Genomic DNA, 13,182 nt, shown 5'->3' on the forward strand with positions numbered 1-13,182 from the left:
CCCCCCCCCCCCCCCCCCCAATCCCCACACACAACTTTCGCTGCCTGTCTCCCACATCCTATTCAGATCCTGTTGAGTGAAAGCCCTAAGTCTTCCCTCATTCAATAAGATGCCTGTCCATTCTAGCTAAGGTTTCCATGTCTCTCCAAACACAGAGAAGCTAGTTCACAAGAAAAGTCCACCAGAGAGAAATCCCATCTGTGTCCTCATCCATTCTGTCTGGACATGAGCAAACAGCTTGCTTTCACCACCCTGGCAACCCTTTTCACTTCACACTGGCAAACCATTCACACACATACGCACACACACACACACACACACAGTTGAATTAAGGTTCTTGACGGCAGACCCAACAGCCTCTCATGAATTGAGAGAGATAAACGTTTCAGTAGTTGCACACAGAACAAGACTTCCTGGCTCTTTATGACGCTTGCAGCAGAAGGGTCTGAGAAGCCTGGAGATACTGACAGGAGGGAACCCTGTTTACTGAACAGGGACAAGATCTACGGGATGTGGTGCTCTGAAAAACATTCTGTTTAAATGGCAAGGCTTCAACCGTGGCTTAATAAGGATATAGTGAATGTTTGCATATGTTAATCAATCGTCAAGACCTTTTTTTATTTTAAAAAAAGGGTTAAAAAGTGTTTCATGTGGTTTATTGAAACAAAGTACTTAAGATCTGCGGATAAACATTAATGCAACTAAGTATGGACTAAAACCAATATGTTTTTATCTTCAGTGTTCCACTTGTAACTTGAAATGTTTTGTTAAGAAGCATAATGCAGAAGTTGCCTCCTTCTTAGTTCAAAGCATAGTTCCTCTTTCAATTACATGTCACCCGGGCACAGAGCAATGCGATGGGAAAGTTCAGTCCTCAATTGGAGAGTTTGCTTGGACAGATTGGACAAATATTTCTTTTGTGTGGTCGTCTCCTCGCCTCTGTTCGGCCCTGACAGCCACAGAAGCAAGAGTGAGCAATCCAAACAGCACGACATTATGGGCTGGTTGACTGTTCTATCCAAGACACATGGCTGTCTCACCGGCTGCCCGTCTGTTTACACTTCACCACTAGCCTTAGTTATCAATTAGGTTTATGGGGATACAGCATGGGCAGAATTCAGATTTCTAACTCTTCTACATTTTTTACGTAAAGAAGGGTTTCCACCTCCCAAGAGAATAGCATGTCTAGATAAACTGACAATAGGCAAAGTGATGACTTAAGTACAAATAATCAACATAATCCTGCAATGGAAAAAAAACTAGGAATGAGAATTTGGTTTGATGTTCTTTAAAAGACAAATAAATTCAAAGCACCAATTTTAGTTTTAACGATTACTGTTTTTGACGTCAACTAGGAACATACCAGGGTTTAAACGGCTAGTCAGTAAAAAAAATCTCATCCCTAGAACAAACCACTCAAGATGCTTTTCACTTCAAGCTAAACTCCAGACACAGTGAGACAACTTCAGATGTCTTCTGCACCATATGGGGCCATTTACATAGTCAAAGGCTTTGTAATAGCACACCAACTGCAAGGACAAACAGCAGCCCAGACCACATGTTCCTGTAAATCAAACCACGACAGCTCTTCGGGGTCAGTCTCTGACATCCAGGACTAAAGGACAGGTGATCCCATCATGATCACTTTATAGTCCTGCTTCACAACCTGCTCAGCAAAGCAGAGGGGTGGCAGATCGGACCAGGAAGGGGAAAAACACATTATATAGATGTTTAACCCTTTGTTTATAAATGGAAAATATGACCATGTGCAAGTCTTTCTACCATCAATGCCTTGAAAAATGTACACCTTGAAGTTGCAAAGTACAATTGCAGTCATCTGTTGAGTACCTGAGGAGCTACACGAATAATCAGAGTAACTGATATTCTCAAGGCAACAGACTGCTGACATGCTTTTACTTAGCTGAATCAACCTCCTCCCCAAAAGAAAATGGATCAAAGTAACCAATTTATGCATTTTTTTGGTTAACCTATCGTTAAGGCAGTAAGCGGAAAAAGTGCTTGAAGCAAATATTTAAATTCCTAGAAGAACTATTAACTTCATAGCATGGCATATTAAAAGAAAGCTGAAAATTATATTTCAAAAAGTAACTTATTAAGCGTTGTGCTTTCTAAATGTGTACATTATAAAAAAAAAACACCTCATTTAAAATTATTCTAGCAAGTGATGGGGATGCATTTAACAAGTTAATTGACTCAGCATGATAATAAAAGGTCCTGTAGGACACCTCTGTCTCTTGAGCCTCACATCTACCCTTGGTATCATGTGAAAATCACTTTGTAGCATTTACACTGTAGCCCCCTGTATAAGATGGTACGCCCCATCCCTTTTTTCCTCTCTTTGTGTTAGAGTGAAACATTTGATCGCAAGGAAGAATTGTGGAAAAGGTGCACCGTGCCTTCTTCGCTGTGTGAGGGTTGCTTTTCTGTATGTTGTCATCTGGACCAATTTTGTTTTCCTCTTTAAATAAATAAAAAAATGTCACACTCACAAACAGAACTTTAAACCTGTATATCCTTTAAACTGACAAGTTGAGTGTTTAAGTGGACATTATAGAACATTCTGCAACCAGGGATTTTCACTATTTCAGCAGGAACTGGACGTGATTTATGACAACAGGAGATTAAAATACCAAAGCAAGGACGGTGCTCAACATGAAGGATTTTACCAACTAGGCATGTGATCAGAAACACTCCAGGGAGGGTACTTAGCCTTCTTCAGCAACATCATCTGTGCCCTCTTGTGGAGGGCTGGCACAGTTCATCCTCACACTTCTCCACTTCCTGTATCTCCCTGTTTGATCTGAAGCAAAAAGACCACAGCTGTTGGCATTGTACATTTTCAGGTCAGTCTCATTTATTCTGTAGTTCCTCTTCCTTCTTTTTTCTTCTAAACTATTGGCAAGTCCCAAACACCTCTCAGCTGCATGCAAATGTTTCACAGAAACTAGTATCAGCTCCAAACCCATCATTGTTTGGCCTAAACTTAAAAGACTCTTAAACTTCAGCACGCTAAGTCCAACCATGAGCTAAACTGTCACTGACATCATGGAGGAACACTAAAATAGCTCGGTTATCAATGATTTTTCATCGTTATTTCACTGGGCCATCTTTAAGATAAGCCAAAGTGTGACATAAATATCAGAAGCAATTTAAAGGCTGATTTTACAGGCAGATTCTGTCCCACTGAGAAGGTGCAAGACACAAAGGATGACTCAGAGCGTTGATCTTGTAATTAGACACATTAGAAAGATGAGAGGGAACAGAGCCGTCAGTACGCAGAAGTCATTGGCTGTAGTTTTGAAATAAAAACAGTTTATGGCTCATATTCAGCTAAGCTTCAGGACTGAATAGTTTGATAACTGCATTGTTTAGATTGTTAATGTAAATGTAGGAGGTCTTAACTGAATGGGTCATCATATCACAGAGAATTGAAGAAATTTGAGAGATTTCCAAATGCTGTAAATGATAAAGTGAGCAGACCCCTCAATAATTCTTACATCATTCTTCAGTGAGAAGGCCTGTAAGACTAGCAGCTATCCTCTCTCTATTAAAAGCTCACAACACATTCAAGTTGTGATGGTGTTTCTACCCATTCAGTACAAAGTTGCTTTGGATACCAAAAACTAGTGTTTCCCTCTTACCCATTAAATCAATTTTATTTCCATGTTCGCTCCAGCGCTGACACCAATGAGATCATGTACTATAAAGCCTAACTGCATGCCAACGCTACAGTACACATTGAATAGACTCATACAAGTTACAGAAATGTGTAAGAGTGAACCATTTTCTTTCACTTCTCTGGATCTTTGTGGCCCTTACTTAATAGCTAACAAAACACAGTGTGGCTAGAAAAAATGTTCCAAAGCCGGCAATTGAGGTAGCCTACCTGCTGTGTAACCTTCTGACACAACATTTTCTTTTGAGTCAACTCTATTCCCGTGGTTTGAACGACCTGCTGAGGTTTCAGAGGCACTCAATTTGAATAAACATTACATTTTACAACTTTTTGATTGATATGGCCCTAAATAAAAAAAAGCTTAAGCTGTCCTTAGGGTGGATATAATGAAAAACCAATCTGGGACAGCTGGTCTAGACATCCAATCATTCTTCTTTTTTATTATAAAACTCAAATCCAGAAAATGGAATTCATTTTGTACAGCCAGAGCAGAAACACTTATGACTCACACTCAACATCTTCTCAAATCATGACAAACTATCACAAACACCATGCTTCTGTTAGACGGAGCTGAAACGAATGTATCATGACCCCTGAATCATTCCATTTTGCATTGCATTGCTTGGAAACTGAGATCAGACTTTTGGCAGTGTTAGTCTTTGATGAGGGGAAGCAGCGTCATGTCTGTGATTGGAGAGGAAGAGAACCAAACGCCGTCAGTGTTATCCACATTGTGACAATGAATCTGTCCTTTGCCAAGCCCCATGTTGTGACCTACAAGCCAGTGTCACTTAACCATTATCAACTGACTGAAGCGAATGCTGATGACAAATATGCGCAGCAGAAAAGGCAACAAACTTGCAATCTGGGACATGATACACAAGCGAGAGAAGAGAAACAAAGAGAAAAGAAGCAGCAGGTGTGAAGCAGCTTAAAGCAGTCTGAATTCTTCCGGCACTAGCACAGACATTATCTGTTCTCCTGCGGTCAGAGATCTGTTTGAGGTTATTGAACAGACCCAATCGTGCTGCTCCGCCCCTCCCGATTGGCCAGTAACAACATCATCATCATCATTCAGTCTTACTCCACCCTGTTCTTGCATGCTGTCCCTTGGAGCCTTCATGAAGTAACACAGACACTACCAAGTGAGCCTTTATTGCCAAATCAAATTACTCAATATTATTTCTATCGCTTACCTAGCTTTTGTTTTCTGAGGTTAAGAGCAATGGGTTATTTGGAACTTGTGATTGCTTAAGGATAACCATATTTTGAGAAATGTTATTTAGTCAATGAAAATTGCAAATATCACTTAATTTAGGTTTCTGTACAGGCAACAAGCTATGTGAGGGCGGACATAATCAAGCCACAAATATGTCCAAAATGATTGGCAAATTTTTAGCAAAGAGAATCAATCCTCATTAAACACAAGGACATGACATACTGTACATGTTTATCCGTTTGTGTAATCTGGAAAGCTAGACCTGACAATGTATTGTCATTTTACTCCTGAAACCTCTCCGTCTTACATCCCACAAATATGTACCAACAAAGGAAGACAGCGACATGTCAATGGTTTTATTGAAATATGAATCCAATTAGCATCTGATTGGAGTTCTCTGATAACACTGACTATGTAGCATCTGGAGCATGACAATGTTAATCACAAAAGAAATCAGCTATACATGTTTTTTTGATATTTGGTATGAAGACATAGGCTGTATTTGCTTTATCGAGTAAATGAGGGTTAATCTATAAAAAGGTGAGTCAAAGAATTACGGCTACACAGATCATTCTTCTCCAGCCATCCACCAGCAGCCTTTTGGCTCGAGGCTTTGATAAATCGGTGAAAGCACAAAAAAAGTATGCTGGCAGCAAATTAGAAAAAAGCTGCTTGAGATAGTGTAATAAATCAGATATTGAGTAAAAAGCCATGTGCCGACTCAATAAATCCACTGCAACTTTATATGTTAATGAAAACATAAAAGAGTGGGGATCTGGAGCGATCATTGGCACTTTTGGAGCAGAGGATAGTGAAACCATCAGCTCTGATGGTAAAACAGTATTCAAGTATAACTGCAGTAGTGGAGGTCTTCCACATTAGCCTGAGGGAGCTTTATTTGGATGTTCGAGACAAAGCAGTTCGACAATAGGTATATGACTGGTTTAACAGTGCCTGCCACAATATTTAGTTTTAATCCACTCCAGACAGAAATAAAACACAAGCAAACGCAAACATTTCCAAGACACGGTGCACCACCAAACCAAGAGTAGGTTCCTGCAATTGAAACAATAATAAGACTAATATGAGCACAAAGAGTCCCTGGAACCAGATACAAGCACCCAGTTTGGATGAGTCATCTGACCCAGGTCTAAGCCTCACCCAACCCCACGCCTGCCAATGTGTAACACACATGCAGCCCAGCCTTTGAAAAGAACCCCAAGCTTCTGGGACACTGACCACATCATGGTCAGGGAGAAGAACCATCCATTAGTCTGTTGGGGAAGAAAAGGGAGATAGACACAAGACAGGCTGACGTCTCACAATTGAACCTTAAAGCGCTGAGTACTCACAAGGCTCCCGAGCCTTCTGTGACTTTTACAGAGATTTGACAGAAAAGCCTCACAATCAGCCAGAGATCACAACAGGATTTTGGTTTCTCTGTCAACGATGTAATCCTCCTGGATTTGCTGAACAACTCTTTGGAACAACATTAAACACATGATGTTCCAGGGGATCATACAAGCATTTGCTAATCCCAGTAGTGATATTTTCCTTTCAAACACAACACACCAAAGGGGATGAGCCATTTCCATGTCATTTATCGTAAAAATGCAGATGTATACCTTGATCTTTATGGAAAAAAGCATTAAATAAACACATGTCTGTACTACTAGATCATGTGTAGTTGTAAAAGAAAAGGCCAATAATTTGCCACAGCAAACAGCTGAACATGTTAGGGAAACTATTCATCTAGAAAGAACATAACACTTGTTTAACACAGGGAATATGTCCTTCAACACTTCGCAAGTCCTGCCAAACCTAACAGCCTTAACTATCCCCACAACAATGATGGATATCTTCTGGTTTATAATGTTTACAATGTTGGTGATGGAGGTCAAAGACTATTTGCATTCTGCTCCATGAGGTTTAAACAGTTTAAACCTGAATGCAAAATGGATGTAATATGTTTCCTACTTAAAACGTAATATTACATGCTACACAAATAAAACACAAAAAGCTACAATAATCCACATTCAAATTCGATTGTCTTTTGTAAATTTACAACACATGCTAGAGAGGGATGGCTTTCTTGAAATGTTATCACAGCAGCAGCTACAAATTCTACGCTAAGCTAGCTAGCTAAATAAACACAACAGAATAACGTAAAGCATTGTTATTCCGTTGCTTTATGATAAAGCCCACGCTCTTCAAACAGTACAACGTGAGATAAAGTTAAATGTCTCTCTGCTGACAAAATGAACGAACATTTCAAACGGCAAACTAAGAAACCGAACATATCTTTACCTAACGTTAGCTTACCTTCAAACTGCCCTTTACGGTGGAACTTGAACGTGGCCGGTGTTACGTTTGAGACTTTTTCGCTATTACCATTCAAGTTACAATGCTAGCTAAGTGTATTTTCCTCAAATAAACTTACAAGACACACTCTCACAGAAACATTGTTAGAGTTGACCAGAAATATCATGGACGCCGCAAGATGAAGGCATTTTATCGGTTACTACAAATGTAGATGGCAGCCGGAAGTGATAGCTATTTAAAATCAGCTGTTTGACCTATGCACCGTGAAGGGCAGCATGACACCATCCCGGTCTCAAGAGTTGATATAATAACCGTTATGAAATTTAGAAGAAAAAAATGACTCCTAGAGGGAAATTCTACTGGGGATCATTAATTCCCGATAATAACTGGAAAAGAGCTTGGTTGTCAACCAGTAAATACTGCTTTACAAATAAAGTGCTAGAGGTTCAATTCAAAATCTTCATTAATTATACCCTGTAAATGTTACTGTAGCAAATTATGCAGACATAAATAGTGCTGGCTCCTTCTGTGGTGATATGGATGAAACACTATCACACCTATTTTTTTTTATTTGAGAAAACTAAAAGTCTCTGGGACTTGAATAGTCACCTTTTTGATTCACCTTACTCTCTCAGCTTAAAAGATTTACATTTTATTATGACAATCCTGATAATAACGCTTCATTTTTTGCAAAGCGTTTTTTTATTCATAAACAGAAATGGCAAAATGGACAGCCTTCTTTCCAGATATTCAAGTTAGAAATAGATTTGCTTCTTAAATCACTTCATAAAGTTAAAAATAACAAAAAAATGATCGGCTTCTGTGTCTCCTCTACACAGTCTGGAAATCCTAACAGTTTTCCTCTTGTTTTGTTTTTCTGTTGTATGGATCTTGTTTTTGAATGGACAAATCTTTTTTCATACCATGACAATGTATGAAATTTTGTGTATTTGTATCTTTAATCATCAATAAAACAAATTTAAAAAAAATAACCCTTATGGCATACACAAGACATGCATATGCATATGTTATCCAGAGAGAACATTTAAGGCTCCTTTGCTTGTATTGTGTATCTTTCAAACAATATATTGTGTTCTGTTTGCAAAAAATTAAATATGATGAACAAAAAAAGTGAACGCACACTGTTATATTTTTAAGAATTATTTTTCTGTAGCCCTTGATGGAGTTATATTGACATATTGATGTAATTGCTCATTTGTTATGTTTAGATATCTTATGTGTTATACTTAATTTACTTTTGATATGTACTTTTTTATTTTTTAAACATTGAAAGCTTTAATTGTAGGATAAAGACGTCTCTGACCTGCTGAATGTCTGTCAGTTCACATTGTTTAATAAAGAATTACTACATCAATAACTAAAATCAAATAAAACTTGAAGAGGAAGATGATATGGTTATTTTTTATAGTTATTTAAAGGCAAAGTTTATAATCAAGGAGATTTCCTGCAGCCGTATTTGATTTAAGAAACAGAGTTTGATTTTTTTACACTTAACATTTTAGCATTTTTTTATAGTTTGTTCTATAGTCACATCTGTTTTAGTTTGTTTTAATGAACACATTGTGGCTCAAATTGACCACATATTGATTGAGAAGTTGTTAATGATTATTTAGTTTGCACTCAACTGCAACAAATCACATGAAGCTTAAGTAGTGTGGATGCACATCTCCATAATGCTTCACTGTCACCCAACATTAATTTTCAATCATGGTATTATAGGAATAATATGTTTCTCAAATGGGAGTGTATCCCTAGGGGTACTCTGAAGTACAGTAGGGGAAACATGAGAATGTTTGAAAACTTTAATTAAAGCAACATCAACCATGTGTAATGCTTAAAATAAGTATGTAATGGATCCACTGATGGATTCTAAACATTTGATATCATGCGTTTCAGTTACAATAATGTTTAGTAAATCAGACACTGATGGCACAGCACTGTATTGTGCCTCTTTATAGGCAGTTTATTTCTACCGCAAATGTTTTGCACTCTTCATGAGGAAATGGACTGAAATCAACAACCATAAATCGTCAACTCCCCAAATACATTGGGGTTAACAAAATGCATGCTTAAAATTGGAGTAGCCAGCCTCTGCCGCCCAGGTTGGTCCGTCAAGGCCCCTGACCTTCAATGCCGCCCATGTGGCAGCGCAACCGACCCCAGCGATTCCTCCCGCAGGTGGTGGGCCCATGGGCTGGAGAGAGTTTTTTGGCAAACCCGCCCACCAGGCGCTCACTGACGAGCCCTCCGTCTGGGCCTGGATCCAGACGGGGGCCTCAGGCTTCCTTCCTTGCTTTTTCAAGGAGGTCTTTTGAACCATTCTTTGACTAGACCTTCAACCGAACCCACTTTGCCTAGGGAGACCCTAACAACACAGCCCTTAGGTTCACAGGGACACCCATACCTCTCCACCACGATAAGGAGATGGTTCCCGGAGAGGCGGGAGGTAGGGCAGGGGGTTCGGGCATCTGGTAAGGATGCCTCCTGGGCACCTACCTACGGAGGTGTTCCAGGGACGTCCAGCTGGGAGGAGGCCTCGGGGAAGACCCAGGTCTTGGTGGAGGGATTACATCTCCAACCTGGCCTGGGAACACCTCGGGATCCCCCAGTTGGAGCTGGTTAACGTGGCTCAGGAAAGGGAAGTTTGGGGTCCCCAGCTGGAGCTGCTGCCCCCGCTACCTGATACCGGATAAGCAGATGAAGATGGATAGATGGATGGAAAATTGGAGTGATACACCCACCATTCCAGTGAGGCAGAACAGTTCAAGTGTCATGATTTTATCTGTAAACAATGACACATCAGATGTATACTGTTTATTTTGGATGTTACTGCATTCTATGAAGGTATAGTAGGCTACTACTTTAGTGGAGCAAAACTTCTGCTTTGGCTTCAAATAACAGCACAGAGCAACACTTGAATTTTGACAGACTTGAAAAAGTTAAAAACTTAAGAACATTGGAGGCTGATTCATTAGCTGTGTGAGAACAGGCCATTCACTTCCATGAACATAGAAAACAAAATCCAGATTGTTGTAAAATTGTGTTTTAAATTACCATGAATAACAGCCACACAAACCCCCCCGGGTGGCTCTGTGGAGGATTCCTCACAAAAATGGTTTAATACAGAGATTTTACATAACCATACATAGTGTGGTGTTAGTGTAGCTTCAAAAGAAACTAACCATTTATGCAGATTGCTTTTTCTTAATATCATAGTCAGAGAAATATACGGACAAAAAAATGTCTGGACAAGGTGGCTTTTTCCATTTCAAGCAGCGAACGATAAAGACTTTATATGCCTTCAAAGCATACCGCTTTTCCACCATAGATTTTTTTGTGCTGTACGTCAGAATAAATCCTAGTCTGTTCAGTTTTAAATTAAGACCTGGGTCAGTCTGCTGACCTTTGATGGTGGTCTGGATTTCCCTGTAAGTACAGTGATGTCTGCTGCTATTCCTGGGTGGCCCTTGCAGTTGCTTTGAATGGGCCTGGTGTATAAAGCCTGCACTGTAAACATACTTTAAGAAGATATTGGAGGTTTTATACTTCAGACACCAGATAGATGACATTCATGTTATGATCTCTCTGATTCTCAACATGACAGATGTTGATAAAAATCAAGATTATATAGAAGCCACATAAAATACATTTTCATCTTTTAACTAATCATTAAGAAATCATATGGATATAATCTAACATATGATGATGATGATCACATGCAACTTGTGGCGAGAAGAAGTATCAGTAATAGTCCCGCCATTTCATCTTTATAAGTTTTGACATACTGAGACATTCAAAGATACACAGAGAGGGGGAAAAGCATCAGAGCGCTGTCTTTGTGTGACATCTGTGGCAGTAATTTAAGTCTTCATCTTCAACTGTCTCGCCTTATTCCAGAACTCCTCATGCCTTGATGTTTTGCTGACATAGACTGGAGGAGACATATGAACTCAGAGAAAATATTGACAGTATAAACGGAGTAAGAGCGCTGGTGATCTGTGACAAGAACATATGGCAATCACTCTCCCAACTCCAGAATATGAAATGAAAAAATTGTAATAAGCAATGCAATACATATGTTTTTTTGACAGTAAAATAGTGTTTATAGTGATATAAAGATTATACCAAGGCACCACTGTGAGTTGATTATGCCATGTACTCAAATTCTTCCCCGGATCTTTCAAAACCACATCTTTTTCCAATGAGCACATGGTGTGCTGAAATACATGGGACCTTAATACATGTACCATGTTTTACAGAATGGGGTTTTAAGTGATTAGTTTTTTAACACGCTTTTACAGAAATCCCCCTTTGTGAAAAGGGACTGAGAGAGCCGTTTGATGACCACATCCCGAGAGACCGACTGAAAACTTGGGTATTTCACACCAAAAAATCTCAGTAGGGTTTGAATGGAGAGACACAACTGTGTCAGGCTTGAGGGTGTGTCCATGGTGTGTGTGTTTCTGGAGCCGACGTCGCCTGTGTTACACTCAGACAACCACAGTTTAACCAACACATGCCTAAGCAAACACACAGGAGCAATGTAGTCATGGTCGGAACAGATTTCTGTGTCTTTGTCAGCACCAAAGTACGTTTGAGAGACACAAAGTTCGATGGATCACGTATCTGGGAATGACTGAATTAAACAGAGCCTGGGTTATGACAGCTGGAGTCATTTAAATAATGACTTTGGGCTGTTTTTTAATGAGAAGGATCTGAATTGAAAAAGTAAGCACATAGCATTAATGTCAAAAGAATGGGGACATATGTCAATGTGGAAATTTTAATTAATAAAACAGCATTCCTTATATTCTCTCTACTACTATTTGCTATTTTGAAAAACACTACATCTTTTAACAGTGCATATAAAAAAACACATTCTGAACATGGGTGTGCTGTCCCCACAATGTGAATATGCACTAGGCCTAGAAAAAGTTTGTCAACACATGGAAGTGCAATAGCATGCTATAGAGCAAACAAAAATAAATGTTGTATTCCATACTGAAGTAATATTTTGACATTTTATCATACAGTTACAGTACAATGTCTATGAAATATCAGTGAAAAAGTATATAATCTCCCCCCCCATTTGTATGAATTACAAAAATAATTGCCTCTGTACACATATTCAAAATGTCCCGTGGTTTGCATAATAGTTGGATTGGATCACCGTCTCTGGTCTTTGTCACTATAGGCCTGTGAAAATGAAAGACAAAACATCAGTCTCCTAGAAACTAAAATCAGACACATTTAACCACTAATAAAAATAAAAACTATGAAACCATTTAATATTTGAAAATGTCATAGACAAACATGAGGTGGAAAATGAGGCCTGCCAATGGCCATATTTCACAATAAGTTCTGGGAGAGCAGTGATTAGGTTCATTTAAGTAGAGCTTTGAGCTTGGTTGCCGTGGCAACGCTCTGGCCCCTCTGATAGCCAAGCAGCAGCCTGCTCTCAGATCTCCCTCCAGACTGGCACACTGACACTGGGAACTGTGGGCACCTTCAGAGCCACAAGAAGGAGAACCGCAGAAAACCTCAAACCAGACAGACTTTCTCCTTCTCCCAAATGTTGACGCTGAGAGTTGACGCTGTCTGCTGCGTGTAAACTCAGAACCCAAGTGACTTAATGGAACTGGGCAAGAGCGTTCCAGTCTCCACACATGACCGGTCCCCGTCATTTCAGAGCCATTGTGCCCTCCATTTAGCCTGTGACGGTAATTGAATGGTCCATAAATGAAGGTGGAGGCTTTGACAGTAAGTCACCCATTGGTAGTTATTTAAGGTAATATGTTGTGGCTCTACAAATGAGGTCATTGACAGACACTGAGACTCCCCAAATTTCAGGCTGCTGCTTACAACCGCAAAATTGTTTTTTGGTGACCCAAATGATACAGAACATTCTGAGGCGAGTCTGTCT

The 13,182-nt window shown here is 39.5% G+C and overlaps 2 protein-coding genes across 2 annotated transcripts in view; both read right to left on the minus strand.

Moving 5' to 3' along the window:
- The window catches only part of sulf1 (sulfatase 1), an 82,541-nt gene extending 75,080 nt beyond the window's left edge, over positions 1 to 7,461 (minus strand). The window contains exons 1-2 of the mRNA XM_034861727.1: positions 7,239 to 7,461; positions 2,688 to 2,821 (exon numbers count right to left, since the gene is read on the minus strand). The gene's annotated coding sequence lies outside the window, so the exon portion shown is untranslated. The remainder of the gene's footprint in view (positions 1 to 2,687; positions 2,822 to 7,238) is intronic.
- A 4,139-nt stretch (positions 7,462 to 11,600) lies between these two features.
- c22h8orf34 (chromosome 22 C8orf34 homolog) overlaps positions 11,601 to 13,182 on the minus strand; it is a 56,191-nt gene continuing 54,609 nt past the window's right edge. The window contains exon 15 of the mRNA XM_034861748.1: positions 11,601 to 12,455. Coding sequence (XP_034717639.1) covers positions 12,448 to 12,455 — 8 coding nt within the window. The 3' untranslated portion in view covers positions 11,601 to 12,447. The remainder of the gene's footprint in view (positions 12,456 to 13,182) is intronic.

The sequence above is a fragment of the Etheostoma cragini genome, chromosome 22, assembly GCF_013103735.1.
Source record: "Etheostoma cragini isolate CJK2018 chromosome 22, CSU_Ecrag_1.0, whole genome shotgun sequence".
Taxonomy (NCBI): domain Eukaryota; kingdom Metazoa; phylum Chordata; class Actinopteri; order Perciformes; family Percidae; genus Etheostoma; species Etheostoma cragini.